Source organism: Crocuta crocuta, unplaced genomic scaffold (genome assembly GCF_008692635.1).
Source record: "Crocuta crocuta isolate KB4526 unplaced genomic scaffold, BGI_CrCroc_1.0 scaffold138, whole genome shotgun sequence".
Lineage (NCBI taxonomy): Eukaryota > Metazoa > Chordata > Mammalia > Carnivora > Hyaenidae > Crocuta > Crocuta crocuta.
Window position 1 is genome coordinate 7,596,635 of NW_027532585.1, and position 21,869 is coordinate 7,618,503.

The 21,869-nt window shown below is 38.2% G+C and overlaps 1 protein-coding gene across 1 annotated transcript in view; it reads right to left on the reverse strand.

The window, feature by feature from the left end:
* NHLRC2 (NHL repeat containing 2) overlaps window positions 1-21,643 on the reverse strand; it is a 59,217-nt gene extending 37,574 nt beyond the window's left edge. The window contains exons 1-3 of the mRNA XM_077779459.1: window positions 21,242-21,643; window positions 18,154-18,306; window positions 1,676-2,131 (exon numbers count right to left, since the gene is read on the reverse strand). Of these exons, the coding sequence (XP_077635585.1) occupies window positions 1,676-2,131; window positions 18,154-18,306; window positions 21,242-21,419 (787 nt within the window). The 5' untranslated portion in view covers window positions 21,420-21,643. The remainder of the gene's footprint in view (window positions 1-1,675; window positions 2,132-18,153; window positions 18,307-21,241) is intronic.
* Between the last annotated feature and the right edge of the window lie 226 nt (window positions 21,644-21,869).

Sequence of the window (21,869 nt, forward strand, 5' to 3'; positions counted from 1 at the left end):
CCCCCCCCCCCATTGTTTTTCCTTTCCTTTTATCTATATAGGAAGATGGATATAAGCTGAATCTATCATGGTAATAATTTTTTAAACATATGTAAATCAAGCCTAAATAAATAAATAAACAAACAGTATTTAGAGCCTGGATTTTAACATATAAATAGTATGATACTTTTACCTAAAAACTAGTGTTTCCAAAGATCTATTTTTCTCGAGAGTAGGTTTTGCTATTGACAGGGCTTACTGGATAATGGTCACTAGTGCACTTTATAGCATATATCAGAAGAGGATATTTCTATTTTTTTATTATTTTTTTCAAGTTTATTTATTTATTGGGTGCTTGGTGGCTCAGTCAGTTAAGCATCTAACTCTGGCCCAGGTCATCATCTCATGGTTTGTGGGCCTGAGCTCCACGTAGGCTTTGAGCTTATAGCTTGGAGACTGCTTCAGATCTTCTGTCTCCCTCTCTCTCTAACCCTCACCTGCTCACACATGCCCTCTCTCTAAAATAAATAAACATTAAGAAAATTAGTTTAGGGGTGCCTGGGTGGCTCAGTCAGTTCAGCATCCAACTTCGGCTCAGCTCATGTTATTACAGTTTCTGAGTTCATACCCAACATCGGGCTTCGCACTGACAACACAGAGACTGCTTGGAATTCTCTCTCTTTCTCTCTCTCTCTTCCTCTCTCTGCCCCTCCCCTGCTTGTGCTCTCTCTCTCAAAATAAATAAAGTTAAAAAAAAAATCTGTTAAACCACAACTAACCAGTATTTCCTAAGTGTGTCTGACCACAGAAGTCTTCTAAAAAACTACTATAGAAAAATTATTAATTTATCACAAGATAACATTATTCCTAAAACCATGTTTGGGAAAGGTAGCTTGCTGCTGGTGTCTCTGTTTAACAAAGGAGAATATTCATTTACATTATTTTGAAAATTATAAAATTAAAAACCTTTTAACCATTTAAATAGTATCTACTATAACAGATAATTTTTGAGCAACAGTTCTTAGCAGTACTGTCTTCAACTCAAACACCAAGTTGCCCAAACAAAAGAAACACAAAATACAGAACTCTAACAAAAATGAAAAAGAAGAAATGTGAAAAATTAAAGAGCTAAGGAAACAATATCTAGGAATACTAAGAATAGCACCAGGGCTTAAGAAGACGACTCCTTTATTTCCATTAGGAATGCAGATACCCCTACTTTACGGACTAAAGCAGGATTGCAAAGAGATGAATTGTTTCTTTGTTATGTTATTAGATGTCAATTCAGCCTGGATAAGCAGGATTAATAGCAATGTACTAAACAGACTTTATTAACTATGTAGATGTACTGAGCCCATTTAAAAAAAAATTTTTTTTTTAATGTTTTATCTATTTCTAGGAGAGAGAGAGAGAGACAGTGTGAGCAGGGGAGGGTCAGAGAGAGAGGGAGCCACAGACTGAAACAGGCTCCAGGCTCCGAGCCGGCAGTCAGCACAGAGCCCGACGCGGGGCTCGAACCCACGGACCGCGAGATCATGACCCAAGTGAAACTCGGACGCTTAACCGACTAAGCCACCCAGGCACCCCTGAGCCCATTTTAGATCTAAAACCAGGGAGATATATTTCAATACATTTCCTTGAGCTGTTTTTTTTACTGTAAAATATATTACATATCATAATTAGAAGCAAATTTTACCTCCAATGCTGTACTGAATTTGTCCATTCTTCCAGACGACCAAAATTCTGTGATGTCCAGTGTCTGCTACTACCAATCTATTAGAAACATGGTCTACTGTTACTTTGCCAGGAAACAGCAATGGTGAAGGTGGCAAAGAATCTTTATAGAGTTTTATTTCAATTTTATTATTTCTGATCTGTCCCCTGTCTTTATAATACTTTAAAGCTATTGAAGTATATAAAAATAATTTATCTTTGTGTCCCTCTCCAATCAAAGAAAATAACATATTTCCACGAGGTCCAACTATGACCAAAGTTGGCCAGCAGGAGACTTCTAATTCTTGCCACAGGCTGGCGTCTGCATCATTAACCACAGGGTGGGTGATGTTGTATCGAAGAACGGCGCTCTTAATGTTATCCAGGACTTTTTCATTTGGAAACTTAGCCGAGTGAACACCAACAATCAGAAGACCATCTAAATGGGAAAAATTGTACGTTAAACATTATGAAGTATTCGAGTCTGAATGTCACCATCTACACAATTAGACTATGGGTCATTAATAAACAGTCCAGAGATTTAAAAAAAAAAAAAAAAGGCAGAACTGAAAGTGTCTTCAACTGCATTTAAACACATGTATGAAAAAATTAACGCTCAAATATCATGACTTTCTTGACAACTACATAAAAATACATATGATCAAAATCATGTGGCTATTTCAGGATTAAACCTCTTTGTGTCCTTTAGAAAAAATTTAAAAAACACGTTAATTTCTTATAAAGATATTGAAATGCTGTTATTTTTTTCTCCACCTATTATAAAAGCCCCTTGGAAATTCATAGTGACTATCCATGGCTGCTTTTTGTTAGTATTTATTGTCACATTATCCTTCTAGATTTTTCTTGCCTTTCCGCATTACAGATTAACAGAACGAATATAAGCAAGATGTTTCTATAATATTAAGGTCTTTGATTTATTTAAAATTCCTATTACGTGGGTTCTTAGAACAAGCCTTAATTGTAGATAGTAGACAAAAAAAGAAAAAAAAAAGGAAAAAGTGTTCAGCTGGATTCAGAGAAAAAACTCAATACTGATTACAGAGGTAATAATGGCTGTGTAAGTTACAATCTCCCAACACACTCATCAAAAACTATGCACATTCATCACGAAAAAGAAATTAAACCATACAAAATTGGGAGGTATAATTTCCTAACGGACCATCCTTCCATTTGCAACTATTAACTCCCAACAAAAACACAGACATCACACATGTACCTATACCCCTCACCCCTGCTTGAGGACAGAGAAAAGTAAACAAAAGCAGGTAGATTGTTGGGGGAGGGGTGAGTTTCAAAACTTGGAAAAGCAAACCTTGAAGGGGAGTTTCCAGTTTTATCTTCACTTCACAACTTTGCGTTGAAGGTGGACCCCAGTTTGGGAGCAACACAGGTGGCTAAGACTGGGGAAACCCCTTTCTGGCCTAAGGAGGCAGGAAAACTGGAGAGTGTGGGGGAAACATCAAGGGGAAGAGAACTGGAGAAGGGGACTCTCCATTTTTGAGAATGAACACTGACAAGTCTATACACATACTATACCCATGTGAGGCAGCCTTACAACAGCACAGCACAAGCTTAAAGAACCAAGATGTGGACTGCTGGGCTGGTGAAAGGAGACATGGAGCTGATGGAAGAAGGGATGGAACTCTGCCTTTGCACCAACAAAGGTGAATGCCTACAAAAACAACTGACAGACACCAGCTCCAAAATGAAGCAGAAGTTTGAATTAGCAGACAAAAGACAGTAAAGGAACTCTAACTATGCTCTGTGAGGGAAAGAAAAACATACTTGAGGGGCACCTGGGTGGCTCAGTTGGTTGTGTCCAACTCTTGATCTCAGCTCAGGTCAGGATCCCCAGGGTCATGGGACTGAGCCCCGAGTCAGGCTCTGAGCTGAGTGTGGAGCGTGCTTAAGATATTCTCTTTCCCCCTCTGCTGCTCTCCCCGACTCTCACTCCCTCTCTCTCAAAAAGAATAAAAAAAAAAAAGATTTAAAAAGAAAAACACACTTGATATGAATGAAAAAATAGAAGATAGAACAGAAAATAGAAATAGAAAATAGAAAAAAACTAAATGAAAATTTTAGAACTCAAAAATACCGTATTTAAAATAATTCACTGAATGAGCTCAATGGCAAAAAAGAGATGACAGAGAAGAGTCAGTAAACCTAAAAATACCTCAACGGGAAATTATCCAATCTAAGGGGCATAAAGAAAGAAGATGAAGAACAAAAATGAACAAACCCTCGGGGACCTGTGGAAGAGTTTTAAATGATCTAATGTATATGGATTTTGAATCACAGGAGGGGACAAAAAGATCAGGACAGAAAAAATATCTGAATAATGCCAAAACTTCCAAAATTCATCTGAAGATACAAATTTACAGAAAACCCAGAAATGAACGCACAACTATATGACCAACTACTCTTTGACAAAGCAGGAAAGAATATCCAAAGGAAAAAAGTCTCTTCAACAAATGGTGCTGGGAAAACTGGACAGCAACATGCAGAAAAATGAAACGGGACCACTTTCTGACACCACACACAAAAATAAATTCAAAATGGATGAAAGATCTAAATGTCAGATAGGAAACCATCAAAATCCTAGAGAACACAGGCAGGAACCTCTCTGACCTCAGCCAGGGCAACTTCTTACTAGACACGTCACCAAAGGCAAGGGAAACAAAAACAAACATGAACTATTGGACTTGATCAAAAGCTTCTGCACAGCAAAGTAAGCAATCAACAAAATTAAAAGGCAGCTTAAAGAATGGGAGAAGATATTTCTTTGCAAATGACATATCTGATAAATGGTTAGTATCCAAAATCTATAAAGAACTTATCAAACCACAAAAACAAACAACTGAGTTAAGAAATGGGCAGAAGTCATGAATAGACACTTTTCCAAAGAAGACATCCAGAGGGCTAACATGAAAAGATGCTCAACATCACTCATCATCAGAGAAATACAAATCAAAACCACGATGAGATAACCACCTCACAACTGCCAGAATGGCTAAAATTAACAACACAAGAAACAACAGGTGTTGGTGAGGATGTGGATGGAGAAAGGGGAACTCTCTTGCACTGTTGGTGGGAACGCAAAACTGGTACAGCCACTCTGGAGAACAATATGGAGGTTCCTCAAAAAACTAAAAACAGAACTACCGTATGATCCAGCAATTGCACTATTAGGTATCTACCCAAAGGATACATAAATACAGATTCAAATGGTACATGCACCCCAATGTTTATAGCAGCATTATCAACAATAGCCAAACTATGGAGGGAGCCCAAAAGCCCATCAACTGATAAATGGATAAAGATGTATTTACATACAATGGAATATTACTCAGCTATCAAAAAGAATAAAGTCTTGCGATTTATAATACGGATGGAACTAGAATGTATTATGTTAAGTGAAATAAGTCAATCAAAGAAAGACAAATACTATATGACTTCACTCATGTGGAAACAAAACAGATGAAATAAAACAGATGAACATATGGGAAGGGTGGAAAAAAAGAAAGGGAAACAAACCACAAGAGACTCTTAACAATAGGGAACAAGCTGAGGGTTGATGGAGGGATGTGGGTGGGCAGATGGGGGATGGGTATTAAGGAAGGCCTTAGTTGTGATGAGCATTGGGTGTTATATGCAAATGACAAACCACTGAATTCTCCTCCCAAAAGTTTCTGCACTGCATGTTAACTAATTAAAATTTAAATTTAAAAAATAAAATAAATTTACTGAATTCAAGAAATTCAATCTAAACAGGATACATTAAAAGAAAATCATTTTAAGACACATCATAAACTCTGAAAACCAAAGATTAAAAAATAACCTCACAAACATTTTAAAAGAAAATACACAAAACCAACCCAGTGATTGACGGTTACTTAGGGACTGGGAAGAAGGGTGGTAGGGACAAGTGGGAAAAATTATACACTTAAAATATGTGCAATTTACTTTGTGTCAATTATGCCACAATAAAGTTCTTTAAAAAAATAGCATGAGCTCTGGAGTCAGCCTCCCTATAATCAAATTCTGGCTTTACCACTTGCTGAATTACTTTGGGCAAGTTACTTAATCTCTCTGGGCATCAGTTTTTATATTTGTAAAATTTGGAAAATAGTAACTGCCTCATAGGTCAGTTTTGAGGATTAAGAGATAATCCAATTAAGGTATTTAGCATAGTACCTAGTATACTATAATAGCTCAATGAATGCTGCTGTTGTTTATTTTAAGTTAGAAGTACAAGGATGCCTGGGTGGCTCAATTGGTTAAGCGTCCAACTTTGGCTCGGGTCATGATCTCAATGTTCGTGAGTTTGAGCCCCACACTGCGCTCTTTGCTGTCAACAAAAAGCCCCTTTGGATCCTCTGTCCCCTTCTCTCTGCCCCCACCTTCTGCTCATGCTCACTCTCTCTCAAAAATAAATAAAAACATGAAAAAAATAAAGTTATAAGTACAAAGATAATAAAATACAAGTTTTTCTAACTAAAGCAGTTAGTAAAATAGCAAAGAAAATACATTGTGTGAAGAAACACAACAAATAACTAACCTAATGCATACAATGATCATGCATGATAAGTAAAAATGAATGGGCTTAACTCAAAAAAAAAATTGGGGGGGTGTACCTGGGTGGCTCAGCAAGTTAAGCTTCCAATTTCGGCTCAGGTCATGATCTCACGGTACCTGAGTTCGAGCCCCACTTCAGGCTCCTGCTTCAGATTCTGTGTTTCCCTCTCCTCTGTCCCTCCTCCGCTCACACTCTGTCTCTCTCTCTCTCTCTCTCAAAAATAAACATTAAAAAAATTACAAAAAAATTTCTTTGGATTTTAGGAAGGTGCGTATTTTTATTCCAGGGTTACCTTTGTATTAATACTTTTTATCATGTTATAAAAGTATTAATTCCCATTTTTCATAACCTTTAATTATCTGGCCAATCATTCTTAAATGGCATCATTTAATTCCTACCTACTACCTATACAGTAATGACTAGTTTTCATTAGTTGTATTCTTTCGACTTTTGTCAGAATAGGATTTTATATTCTTCTACCCACAGTGGCAGATTTATATTTTGTCACTTTGGCTACAGTGGAAGTATGTTCCAGCATCCTAGTCCCTGCCTGGTTCTGAGCTACCCCGTACTGTACGAGACGCCGTGTGAGCAAACGGGAAGGTGTAGAGGCAGCAGCAGCTGTGTTCTCCTGCTTGGAAGATGGTGCAGGGCGGCAGGTGCTCTTGCATTCCATGCCGTGGTCGCTCACCTGTGGGCTCACCTTGCTGGTGGGCTGTGGGACAGGAGCTAGGCCCCACAGCTGTACCACGGCCACTGCCAGAGATCTCCCCCTGCCCTCACCTTCTCCAACTCTTGGATCAGATGAGTGTTTAGCTCCACAACGAAGGACACCCACTTATTCTGATGGCCACCCCACTAATTAGGTTGGAAGCTTACATGAGTTCCAGTTTATGCTGAGCTTGCTCTCCTTTACTTCATATCCATCTTTCCTTTTCAACTGCCTAACCTGCCTGACTTCAAGCTGAGGCACCAGACACACAAGTAACAGTCACATGCAGACTGGATAAGCAGCTCCCAAAACTATGCAAGGTCAAGTACCTATAATAAACCCTTTATTATTTCTGTTCACTGCTAGTGATTCTGCTTCTCTAATAAAACCCTAACACCCCAAAACTGTACCTCCCCATTTTGGTCTTAGCTTTATGAATACGTGTATGAAATCTTTATCCATCCATCTGGCAGTTCCTTTAGTCACCCCTGGTTAGAAGATGCCATTTCTCAAGGAGATTCACCAGAAAGCAGATTCATAGGTGCATCCATTCACAGGTGATTCTCCGAGTTCCTGGATATTCAAAACTAGTTTTCTACAACCCTGATAGACCCTTCAAACACAGCTGGTTAGATAGAATATCCTTGGTTTGTACTTTCTTTATGTAAGCTTCTTGAAAATGTACTATTGGGGCGCCTGGGTGGCTCAGTCGTTTAAGCGTCTGACTTCAGCTCAGATCACGATTTCACAGCTCAGAGCCTGGAGCCTGCTTCATATTCTAGGTCTCCCTCTCCCTCTGCTCCTCCCCTACTCGCACTCATGTCTGTCTCTGTCGCTCTCTCTCAAAAATAAATATTTTTTAAAAAGAAAATGTACTGTTGCCTTGCTTTGTGTGTTATTCATGTAAAGTCTGTCCTAATTTCCATGCTTTTGAAAGTCACTGTGTTTCCTGGAGGCCTGAAGATATTTTTTAAACATATTTAAAATGTAATAGCTTAAAGTAAGATACTTCTTGGGCTGTTCTGTGTCAATTTTCCCTGGTATCTGATAGTACCTTTCAATATGTAGATTCAAGGTTTCTTTTATTTCCAGAGCATTTTCTTGGATTCTACTTTTACATATCAGCTTTGGTCAGTTGTTTTGACTTTTCTTCAGTCTCCAAGTAGCCTTAAGTTGGATCTCTTCTGCTTGTCTTTCATTTCAATCATTTCCTCTATTTTTACTTCTTTAGCTTATTTTCATTTTCTTAAGTTTATTCTTCTCCCCTGCTTCACTCCAATGCCCCTTATTACATTTTTATATAAATTTACTACCCCTTAGGCCCCTTGTAATTAGTCTTCATTTCTAAAATAATTTGGACTTTTTTCTTCTATTTCTTTTCTGAATTCAACACTCCTTACCTCTTGTGGTGAGGGGGGGCATTTTCATTCTTAGTTTTTGAATTTGATTCAAAATCCTTTTTAATTATTCTTAAATGCTGTTTGAGGATATGTAATTCAATATGGAGGACTTACAATCTTTGTAAATTTTGTGATTATTTTTAAGTAAGAATGTTCATCAGCACTTCAACTCTAAATTACATTTTCAGCTGGATGTGATCTGTTTTTTAATACTTCCATCCATTTTTTGACAGTTCCTTTTTTCTGTGCAGTTTCATTTTTGGATAGCATTGTTGTAAGGCGGGGTTGATGTGTATTTTCTCTTTTCTTTCCTGCAAGATCCTTAACTTTTCCTTTTTTTTTTTTTTTTAAGTAGATGATCTTCAAGGGAAACCATATCTCTTAACTGGATTCCCCTCAAGAAGCAATGCTTCTCTGAGGCTTCTGTTCTTAGTCCCATACTCTTTCAAGAGCTGGTGCTATGATCCAGACAGATGTTCAGTATTTCACACTTAGTGTCAGAGTTTCTCTTTCTACTGGTAAAGGGGTTATTCTGTGCTTAGCCCAAGACCTCTAAACCATTTTTTTTCATTGAGTCTCTTTTCCTACATGGAGTCTTTTAAGACCCCCCATCCCTGTTCCAGCACCTGTAGGCTTGCAGCAGGAGGTCCTTTATTGGAATTCAGTTTATTTCTCAACTTATAGGTAATTTGAAAGGCATGATATTCTCTGTCTTAGGTGGCCTCCATTCTCCTCCAAAACCAGAAATAGGAGAGATTTTTGTTTTTAACATCAAGTATATTGAGATAATAATTTACTTAAATTTTGTCCCTCAATACTTTGTTAACTGATTAAATAAAATATAACCAAATCCTAAAACCAGCCCCTTACTTAATGGAGAAAAATAAGAAGTATTTCCAAATAAGTTAAAGAATAAGGCAAAGATGCCCACTGTCTACTACTATAAAATAATGAATTGGGAGGGGGCTTTTGGCCAACTATAAACATAAGATTTGAAAATTTTCTTTGGAAAATAATATAGCATGTTACGGAAACCACAGAAAATCAATTACAAAACTAAACCAGAGAATAAGAGATTTAGGAAGTAGAACATAAAATTAACAACAAAAAATACAAAATTAACAGATAAAAATCAGTAGCTTTTATATACCTATACAATAACCAGTTGGGAGTATATAATGGTAGACAAAACCCCACTTATAATAAACAGCCACAAATACAAGAAAAGATTTTCAAACACATTCTAAAATATAATTTAAAACTACATCAAGGGGTACCTGGCTGGCTCAGTCAGTATAGCATCCAACTCTTGATTTTGGGATCATCCAAGTTGGGTACAGAGTTTACTTAAAAAACAAATAAAACTATACAAAGATACCATCTTTTCCCTATCAGATCAGTACAAAATTTAAAGTGTGTCAACCATACACAAAAATAAACTCAAAATAGATGAAAGAACAAAATGTGAAACAGAAAACTATCAAAACCCTAGAGGGAAAACAGGCAACAACCTCTTTTACCTCAGCTGCAGCTACTTCTTACTCAACACATCTCCAAAGTCAAGGGAAATAAAAGCAAAAATCAACTATTGAGACCTCATCAAGATAAAAAGCTTCTGCACAGTAAAGGAAACAATCAACAAAACTAAAAGGCAACTGATGGAATGGGAGAAGATATTTGCTAATGACATGTTGGATAAAGGGTTAGTATCTAAAATCTGTAAAGAACTTACCAAACTCAACACCTGCAAAACAAATAATCCAGTGAAGAAATGGACAGAAGACATGAATAGAGACTTTTCCAAAGAAGACACAAGATGGCCAACAGACATGAAAAGATGCTCAATGTTGATTATCATCAGGAAAATACAAATCAAAACCACATTGAGATACCACCTCACACTGGTCGGAGTGGCTAAAATTAACTCAAGAAACAACAGATGTTGGTGAGGATGTGAAGAAATGGGAACCCTCTTGCACTGTTGGTGGGAATGCAAACTGGTGAAGCTACTCTGGAAAACAGAGTGGAGGTTCCTCAAAAAATTAAAAATAGAATTACCCTATGACCCAGCAACAGCATTACTAGGAATATATCCAAAGTATACAGGAGTGCTGATTCATAGGGATACATATACCCCAATGTTTACAGCAGTGCTATCAACAATAGCCAAATTATGGAAAGAACCCAAATGTCCATCAACTGATGAATAAAGAAGATGTGGTACACACACACACACACACACACACACACACACACACACTCTGGAATACTACTCGGCAATGAATGAAATCTTGTCATTTGCAACAATGTGGATGGAACTGGAAGGTATTATGCTAAGTGAAATAAATCAGTAAGAGAAAGACAGGTATCATGTTTTCGCTCATATGTGGAAGTTCAGAAACTTAACAGAAGACCATGGGGAAAGGGAAGGGAGAAAAATAGTTTCAAACAGAGAGGGAGGCAAACCATAAGAGACTCTAATGCAGAGAACAAACTGAGGGTTAATGGGGGTGGGGAGCCAGGGAGCAGGGAAAATGGGTGATAAGCACTGAGGAGGGCATTTGTTGGAATGAGCACTGGGTATTGTATGTAAGCAATGAATCATGGGAATCTACTCCCGAAGCCAAGAGCACACTGTATGCATGGTATGTCAGCTAACTTGACAATAAATTATATTTAAAAAAAAAAGGCATGTCAATACATGTTACTGGAGCAACATGTTACTGAGGGAAAAGAGGCACCCTCACAGTCTATTAGGAACACAAACTAGTACAACCCTCCTGGCGCACAATTTGGCAATCCCCAACAAAACTATACTATACGCCTTTAACTTTGACCCAGAAAACCCACTACTAGAAATTTACCCTTAATATATGCCACCAGCAATACAAAAACATACCACGAGGTTATTCACTGTAATGGCTAAATACTGGAAACAGCCTAAGGGCCAATACATAGGACAGGACAGTGAGTGAATAAATTTTGGTGTACACAGACACATAGTACACACATACCCACACACACAAAATGGAGTGCTATGTAGCTATAAAATAATCAAGAAATTCTCTATATACAGTGGCTGCCAGGATAAACTGTTACATTAAAATAGCAAAACACCCAAAAACATCTAGAGTAGGTCACTGTTAGTATTTTTAATTTTTTTAAATGTTAATTTATTTTTGAGAGAGGGAAACAGAGCATGAGCAGGGGAGGGCAGAGAAAAAGGGAGACACAGACTCCAAATCAGGCTCCAGGCTTTGAGCTGTCAGTACAGAGCCCAACGCAGGGCTCAAACTCACAAGCCATGAGATCATGACCTGAGCCGAAACCAAAAGTAGGTTGCTTAACTGACTGAGCCGCCCAGGTGCTCCAGTGTTTTTTTTTAAAGAGGAAATGAAAAAAATAGAAAGAATGGAGGAATGGGATGAAAAGAATGGGAAAATAGAAACAGGCAGAAGAGGTGGTAGATGGAACTATACTTCCTGACTTCCTGACATTTAGGACCATGCTAAAATTTTACATCCTCAAAAACAAATATAATCAACTAAAAATACAAACAAAAACAAATGAATCTAGCTGTACTTAAAATGAATAACATAACCTCATGGGGAGTGGGAAGGACTAATATAAGTAATTTTTTAACTAGTTGGGAGGGACTAGAAGAAAAGCCACCCCAGTAGCAATGGGTACAGGCTGTACCTAGATCTTGGTTTCTCAAACCCATTCCCAATATTCAATACTAAACAGAATCAGAGAGAGGTCCTTGGAGAAACGGCTGATTCAGGGAAGGGACTGGGAAAGTATAACAGGAACCTTTAAATACTTTGTAGTAACAAGTAAGGAAGTGCTCAGATAATAAGGACAGGTCAAAAGGACACAGGTGACAGCTTGGAGAGGATTCCATTCATCCAACAGGGACAATATGAGTATCTAAATAATGATTTAGAACCCAATGAATTAAGAATCCATGAGTCTTTTCTCTCTGTATTTTACAAGTGTAATATATATATATGCATACTATGTATCAAAATATACATACATCTCATCTGTTCCCACTGATCAATATACCCAACACTTCTTTGAAGAAGCGAAAGTTAAGGGGAGATGTGAACCAGGAGAAGGTGTTAACTAAGTGAAGAGAGCAATGAAGGAGATTCATGGAGAGAAAACACACATAAAACAGGGTGACTAGGGCAGGGAATGAAGGGGAGGGAGGGATTTAAAGAATCTAGGTTGTTATCCTCAGGAGCAATGGAAATCCTATGGATAATGAAGTGCAAGTCTCAAAGGTAATTTACACCAAACTCATGACTTTCCCCTCCAACCTTCTCCTTTCTATAGTTTCCTTTCACTGAATGGCACCATCATCTGTCCAATTTGTCCAATTATACAAGCCAAAAGCCTACCTAGGATATCTCTGTTATACCAAAGAGCCCTCTCTCATCACCCGTATTTAATCCATGATGAAATCTTATTAATCTTATCCCTCTACAACTAGTTTCAAGTTGTTATCATGTCTCACAGGAAGCACAACAGCCTTGTCACAGATCTCTCACATCCAGTCTTGTCCACTAGTTACCTAACCAGAAATGGGACGGTTTTTTTTTTTAATGTGTATTTAATTTTGAGAGAGACAGAGTGCGAGCGAGAGACAGAGTGCGAGCGAGAGACAGAGAGCGAGCGAGAGACAGAGAGCGAGCGAGAGACAGAGAGCGAGCGAGAGACAGAGAGCGAGCGAGCACTAGCAGGGAAGGGGCAGAGAGAGACAGAATCCAAAGCAGGCTCCAAGCTCTGAGCTGTCAGCACAGAACCTGACATAGGGCTTGAACCCACAAACTGAGATCATGACCTGAGCTGAAGTCGGACAACTTAACTGACTGAGCCACCCAGGCACCCCAGGAGTAGGACTGATCTTAAACACAAATCTCATCCTGTCACCCTCTTCCAGAAAAATCTGCCGTTGTTCCTTTTGTAAAAACCAAATCTCATCTCCCCAGCATGTTCTCCATGCCCTTCTCCCCTTCCCCTCAGGGTGTTAAAGCAACTTGGACTTTCTTCAGTTCCTCCAGAATATCATTATTCCTCTTGCTTTAATGCCTTAACACACAATCCTCCTTTGGCCTGCAATGTTCTTCACCCTTTATCACCTAGTAAAACCATACTTTTCTTATACATCTCAAGCTTAATTTTCACTCTTAAGAAAGGTTTCTTTAATTCTTCCAGATTAAACCCCATTATTTGTTTTCATAGCACCCTGTAATTTTCCTTCTTAGTACTAATCAGAAATTATACAAATAGTTGTGAGTATTTGATTATAAGTCTTGCCCTTGTTAGACTGTAATTCCTGTTAATTATTTAGGGACCATGCATGTTTTATTATTCACTAGCATGGTACTCAGTAGAAAATAAAATAATGAATAGACAGGCCATAAATACTAAAGAAATCTATATATTTATACAATATATAAACCATATTATCTAAATAGAATATCTATATTAATCTACAAAGAAAACTGCCAAATAATAATGCCTCCTATTTTTTCAGTGTCAATAACCTTAAAGTATAGAGATTTTTCTTAAAATATTTTGCTTTCTTTAATTGTACACATTAAAAAATACAATGTCAGAGATTCTTCACTTTATGAATAATTTGCCAGCACAGGGATCAAAGCTACTCCATTTTAATAAATAATGGAAGGAAAAGAAGGGAGAGGGAGAAGGGAGGAGGAGAGATGAGAAGGAGGGAGGAGGGAAGGAAAAGCTGTATAAAAATAACTGCTTCTAAAATATTAGTAATAAAATAACTTCAAAAAATCACTTTAAAAGTTTCAAAGGTCTTTTCAGAGATATAGATATACAGAATTGTAGATTATAATTATACATAGTAATACATACATTATATATTACATAGTAGAAAGTATATTTTAATCACACACATTGTCCAGTTAAATGTGAAGATTGAAAACTGTTGAGTTTTCCACATTACAAACTTGTAAATGGAGACATTTTGAGATCTAGAACACAAGTATAACACTTCACTGGGCAAGAAAGAATAACATTATTCCAAGCAAAATGAACGCTAGGTGTCAGGGCCTTAAGGCAAGAGGAACAGGGACACTGAGGAACAGAGGGAGGCTAGAGCACTCTGAGGGGAGAGGCAGGTGTGGAGAAGTAGGATTTTAGGTCTCATCCTAAGAGAGATGAACCATGAACTGAAAAGATCAAAATCACTGAACATTAAAGCACAGAGCCAAAGCAACTTTGAAAAATTTTTTAGAATTTCAAAAACTGACATTATCCTTTGTCTATCCTGAAACATCCTAACCTGACCAATAAAGTGACAGATATTTTCATCATACTTTAACTATTTAAAAACAGAATAATACATGTGCTGCTGCGAAAAGAAAATGTAGGGTGCAGCTCCGAGTTAACACGGCATGTATGCCAGAGATTCTTCCGAAGGCCTGCTCATAAGGCTGGCTCGTGCCTGGATTTCAGGACGGTCCCCGCGATTCTCAGAATGGGGAAGAGGGGCTCACTATGCCTACACCATTTGTACAAATAATATGGTTTATGCTGAACCCTTGCTTTCCTTCTGGGACTCTAGAATTTTCGTACACACCACCAGACAGAAGCTGCTTGTCTGGCCAGCTCCCAGGAAAAACCCTGGTTGCTGAGTCTTTAATGAGAGTCCCTGGTAACATCTCAAATGTGCTATAACAACTCCTTGCTAGGAATTAAGTTGTCTTGTAGGACTCCAATAAGAGAGGACTCTGGAAGCTTATGTTTTGTCTCCCCCGGACTTAGCCTCTTGTGAACGCCTTTTCCCTTTGCTGCCTCCACTTTGTATCCTTTAGCTGTTAATAAATTAGAGCAGTGAGTCCTCCTAAAGAAATACCGAACCCGGGGAAGGTCTGGGGAACCCTCACACACAAATTACATACGGACCTATGGAAAGGTTTAGTTTCATTAGAGAATTATAACTACATTCTTCTAATCTTTAATAAAGTATAAAACAGAAAAATAGCATCTCCTCCATAGTGAGAATGCCAGCATTTACCTGGTGGTACTCTGGCATTTAGGTTGTTAAGTCTGATTTAATTATACATTAACATACCCCTAGGAATCACATTTTAGAATATGTCAAGTTTCCCTAATAAATGTTTACTTATAAAACAAGAGTACTTTTCCTCAATAGCCATTGGGCTATCTGTGGGTATTACATAATAACATAGCATTAATGTACTCAGCATAAAAAGGCAAAAACATTTTTATAAACTCTGAAGTAGAAACAGAAAAAAAAAAAGAAACAACAAAAAAAACAAAAACCATCTGAGGTACCTGTCAGTTTAATATAAACCATGTGCTAAATTATTATGAATTAATAACAAGCTCAGGGCACAGCTACATTTTTAAATCTTTGAAGGTCAGAGCCATTGATTACTATTAAATATCTTTTTATTTTAGACTCTGGCATTTATAATGTCTCATGCTATTAGGAAAATGAGGCTGGTCACAGTTACAAACTTGATTTTAAAAGCTGTTTCAGAGAGGAAGAAGCTGGGTATGAGTTTGGACCCTTTTTGGCCTGGTTTTGAATTAATAAGCACTTCCCTCACTTAGCTGCACATTTCTCGCTTACTGATAAAATGAACTGAATATTCCATGGAATTTAAAATAGGCTGCTGAATGTCACTTCAAGAACTATTAGCATTGCCGCAAACATGTTCAGAAACAGAGCAGATAGTAATGAGACAAGACACATCACTGTAAGAAAGCAAATTAATTTAGTGACAGCTTATTGAACTTCTATGTGATCATCTCTAGGTATGCCTGCTTTTGTGAATAGGAATTGAATGTATCTTTTCAGCAATATAAAAACATTTCTAAGTTGCTGGAATTTTCATAAAATAGCACCTCACTGAACATTTCTTTGAAATTACATTGTTTGGACCTCTTCACATATTTTACTCTTCAGAAGTGTATTCGTATGGAAAAATAGTTTTTATTTTTTTGTCACAATGTGCTATAAAAATGATGCTTCCGGTAAACTGGTAAAAGTGTTACAAGGATCCATGCCAAGAAGTTCTTGGATTTGCTTCAGGTGTGGGATTAACCAATTAAGTTAACCAAATACAGTCTACTAGGGATGACCTTAAGTATGGAAGCAGTTCACTGGGATTGTTAACCCAGTCTGGAGCGCTTTTCTAAAACACAAATCTTACTGTCATCTTCGTATTAAGCAAACAAACCAACAAACCAAAAACAACCTTAAACATCTCAGTATCTTCACTAGAAGACAAAGTACAAGCTCTTCATTCTTAATAACACCACCCTTCACAACTGGGCCAACCTCACGTACCTTCCTCTACTTTCGTCTTCCCCAGGAGGCCCTACAATCTTGCCACGCTGATATTATTTACCTCTCCCCCAAGAAACCTACTTTTCCAGGTCTCCCTGCTTGTTTGTCTGTTGCTTCCTCCTGCTTCCTTTTCATTTTCAGCTGTACTCCTGCTCAGTTTTCAAGTTCCAGCCTGTCTCTTCCCCTGAGAAATCTTTTCCGATGCTTCTAGGCAAACTGAATTACTCCTTTCCTCGGGTTCCATAATGCTTTTTATTCACCTCTGTGGCATATTTCCTCAGTTAGCAGAGTACCCTGCACATACTACATGTCCAATAAATATATTTATTTATAGGAGTCTGACCAAGACACACAGACACCCAAAACTTAGTAGATAATGAGATACTCTTATTTCTTAAATCAATACAGATGAAATTTTAGAAACATGAATTAGTTACCAGGAATGCTGGAGTTCTTGATAAATCTCATTGACTGGCAATTTCAAGATACAATGTATTACAATTTGTAAGCATGGGAGGTTTTACTTGCAATGAAGATTTCAAACTATCAGTTCTTTTATTTTTTTAAATCACTCTTTTTTTAAAAACTAAGATATCTTTCCATTCTGTGCACGTATACCCTATTCTAATTTTTACTCTATGTTCACTGACCCTCTCTCCTCTTTATCACTGCAAGTGTGACACTTCAATTAATTTAAACCTAATTACATGGAATCTTTAATTATTTTCATTCACCCCATACACGCTTTTTCAGAAAAAAGTAAACAAGAGGAAAAAGATCTGAAAAAATTTCAAAGTTCTAAAGCAAATACTAAGTATAATCTCTTACATCTTCAGAATTTGTAATACCATAAAAGAGGATTTCCTAGTGTGCTTTGGAAAACATTAACCTTTATAAATCATTTTTTAATAAAGCAGGGTCAAAGAAAAGGTATCGGCTACAATATTTTGCATTCCACTGTAGTTCATGTCATTTGAAATTAAAGGAAATCTAATCACATTTCCTAATAAGAACTTTAAACCTTTATATCTTAGTGAGAAGAGTGTAAGATTAGAATCACAAGTTTCATTTTCTCATAGAACAGATTTAGGTAAGTCTAAATCTACAAAATGAACTTTTAAAAATACTTAATCATCAAAAAGCAAATCACGGTCTAACCTCAGAGAAAAAAACATATATTAAACCTGGGTCTTTAGGAAGGCAAACCATGATCTTTAAGCATAACTCTTCATGAAAAGTTACATGGAGTCCTTAAATCATAGATTAGAAATTACTTTTGGAATCACTGAAGTCTTTACAAATGTTCATTCTCCTATGAGCAAATGAGTCAGCTACTTCTCCAGTGACCATGCCAGGACAGTCTGTTGGAAACCAATTAAAGGGCAGATACCTTTATCGGAGTATGTGTGTTCTAATGCATGAAGATCAGGCAGTAGGTGAATACAGTTTATGCAGCAGTAGGTGAAGAAATCCAGGATGACTACTTTTCCACACAGATCCTTGTAGACAGAAATAGGCTCTTCCGTGTTCAGCCATTCTAATCCTGAAGTTTACACAAAATAAATTATGATTAAAAGAAAAGGCAAAGATTATTTATCTAAAACTTTCCATTAAAACATAAACCATTATTTCTAAGGAGGCGATGGGAGAGTGGGGCAAGATGGGAAAGATGCTATCATGGGGCAATGTGCAAATATAGTAAGAAAAGTTACTAATTCTTTCAGAAATAGAATGGTCTCTGTGTGAAAGAAAACAAGATCAACACAGGTGAAAACAAGAGTAAATATCAAATATTAAGGGGACCTATGTACACAATCGGGTTCAAATGAGCTTTTTAGAAAGAAGCCTCAATCTTAAGAAAAGATAGAACTAAATTGAAAAAGGAACAAAGTGTTAAAATATAAAGATAATGCTCTGGATTTGAAGCAGACCTTAACCACAAAATATTTCAAATGCAAAGTTAAGCAAAATACACTATTATAGATTTCATGGAAGCAACATTAATATTGATGAAGAATGTGCTGGCTTCCCTCCAAAGAAAAATGGAATCTCATTAATCTGTACTTTTGTAAATCAGAATTTATAATTACTTGAGCAGGACTTACAATTTTAACTACACACTATACAGATTTTGTTAGATATTAAAAGTACAGCATCTCTATTTAACCAATTTAGAAAAACAAAGATAATGAGTTTTTTGTTTTACAAGTAAACGCAGCCACTAGAACTAATTAATTTAATTATACCTTGAAGCAGGTATTTGGAAATATTTTACAGAAATTGAAAGCCAAAGCTGGGTGGAAGAAGTGTGTAATAACAGCTAATGGCTAATAACAGTAACTAGAGATACTCAATTTAAACAAAATTCTAAAAAAAAAAAATCTGCAAATCAAACTAGTATGTCTGACTTAATAGTCCAACTTAGTGAGGTTTTAGGGGAGAGTGAGCTCTTAATTATGCATTTTAATAAAGTATTAATTGTACAGCAGATCAAGTAATCACATAAAACCTCAACCTAATGTATATTTCATATCTTAATGGCAAAATATTTATGAATCGGTCTTTTAAATTTATTTTTTGTAAATAGTCAGGAGTGACTTAGATTGGAGGGTATGGAAAGTATTAAATGTTATTGCACTTAACCATGCTTAATAATAAATTTTACAATAACAATTACAATGAATATAATTTTTAAAAGCTGCCAATGTTTGGGATGCCTGGGTGGGTCAGTGGGTTGAGTGTCCAACTCTTGGTTTCCACTCAGGTCATGATCTCACCATTGGTGAGTTCGAGCCCCGCATCAGGCTCTGTGCGGACAGTGTGGAACTCTTGAGATTCTCTCTCTCCCTTCTCTCTTTGGCCCCTTCTCCACTTAGTCTCTCTGTCCCTCTCAAATAAAGTTTAAAATAAGCTGCTAACATTTATTGAGCTCTCCTATTAACTAAGACCTTTAGGTATATTACCTCCAATCCACATAATTAAGCTGAAAGGTAAATACCAGTTCTATTTTATAAAGTAGTAAAGCTTGGAGAAATCAAGTAAAATCATGCAGCTAACAAATGGAATAACTAGGACATGATCCCAAATCTGTCTGATTCCATCCATTACACCAGTTTCCCATAAACACCTACTTCTTTTAAGAAATGAACAAAGCCTACAGTTTCAGAGATAGTTATGGTTATGACTTGATTATAGTTCACTGATAAACCAAGGAACAACTCTTACCTAGTACCCTGAGCTCAATCAGCTAGAGCAGAAAATCTGACTATGTCAAATACGAAGCCTGAATATTTTATTATATTATTTATGAATCACTAAGGTCAAATCTCATGGTAATAAAATACACCCACTTGTAAATATAAGCCAGACTAGAACATAAAAACATTGCCCCAAAACCTCACTGGTGACTAGTTTATAGCAGTACAGTATGTAACTAACTTCTTACAACTTTTTTTTTTTTATAAACACGCACATATGTATATAATCTCTTAAAGTTTCTTTGATGGGAAAAGCAGTCATGCACCCAATTGTTTTGTAATAATTCCACAATATTTCCAATCCAGTTTACGATTAGCAACAGGAAAAAAAAAAAAGCATTTTTGAAGGTGAAAGCAAAAGGCTTGGAGAGACACAAGACAGTGGTCAGAGGCAAAGTTCCGATATCCCTGCCGGGAGATACCGAACCCTGCCGTATCCAACCGATTAACTATACATGTGGTTTCAGTGTCGTGCCAGGACGCATGCCAACAACAAAAAAACAATGCCAGTGTCCCAACCAAAGAAGGGAAAGTACGGTTTCATCTGTCGCAGCGAGATGTGCTGCCCAAGTAGCACTTCGGCGAGTATCAGTTCCCGGGTGTTCCAAGCACTCAAAGAACCGGGATTCAAACCGTGGAGATAGGTCGTAATTGACTCAGATTTAAAAAATGACAAATGTCATGACTTTGAACGGAGAAGGGTGGCACCGCTGATACTTGCCAATCTGGGGTCTGTAGGGTCTGACTTGGGCAGTTATTGGTTGTGAAGCCTTAAGGAGGTTAGTTAGCCTTCCTGTGCCTCAGTTTCCTCAACTATAAAGGAAGTCTGTTAAGAAGCCTCAGTGGGTGGTAGAGAAGATTAAATAGTCCCCTGAAGTGATGACAACGGTGTGTGGCACAGAAGTGATCTGTGTTAAGATGAGGCACAGCGGACGGCAATGACGATGCTGGGCAACCAGATGCAACGACAGGATGGCACGGACATTTCAATCATCGCCACCCGGACCCACTAAACATTCATGGAATGTCTGCCAAGTTAACACAAGGCCCGGGCAGGGGCTCGGGATACGGAGGCCAAAGTGCACGTCCCGGGGCGCCAGAAAACNAGCCGCCCCCGCGCGGCCGCACTACCCCGCCTCGGCCCCCGCTTCAGGGGAGGGCACAGTCCCCGAGGAAGGGGAGGTTCCGGGAGGGGTCCCCACCCCAAAGCCTGCCCCTCACCTTCCGGAAACTCGGGCACTGACAAGTCCTGCTCCCAGCCGTCCACCTTCTGGAGATACTGGTAGACCAGGCTGTCCTTCTCCTCCTGGGTGACGGCGTCGAGCAGGGCGTACTCCAGCGAGGTCTGAGCCGGGAGCAGGCCCGCGAGGCTGCAGCCCCGGGCGCCGGGGGCCGCCATGTTCTCTCCGGACGGTCCAGAGGCGGCAGCCGGGCCCGCGGGAGGGTCTCGTGCGGGGAGAGAGGAGGCGCTTACAGTCCTGTGGTTTCAAATCGGCACATTCGCTTCACTCTCCGCCAGCCCCTACTCCACGCAAACGACACCTTTTCTTTTGGAATCATTCATTCCGATGCTAAGGTACAAAGTGTTGCAATTCCCGGGCCCGTAATTCAGCCACCGGTCCCAACCACCCCGCCCCTTGCAGAGCTTCTCGGCACAGCTGAGCCTGGACATTCGGAGCGCCAGATTCAGCATGGAGAAAGCCTGTGGGTCAGCGTTCTGGAAGCTCTAAGAAAACCATTCCCCACACACACACACACGTCACTTTGGAAATTAGAGAGGGTTAGAACAAAAATAAGGTAAAATAAAATAAATCCGTAGGGCTTAGAAGGACCCAAACTTTTTCGAAGT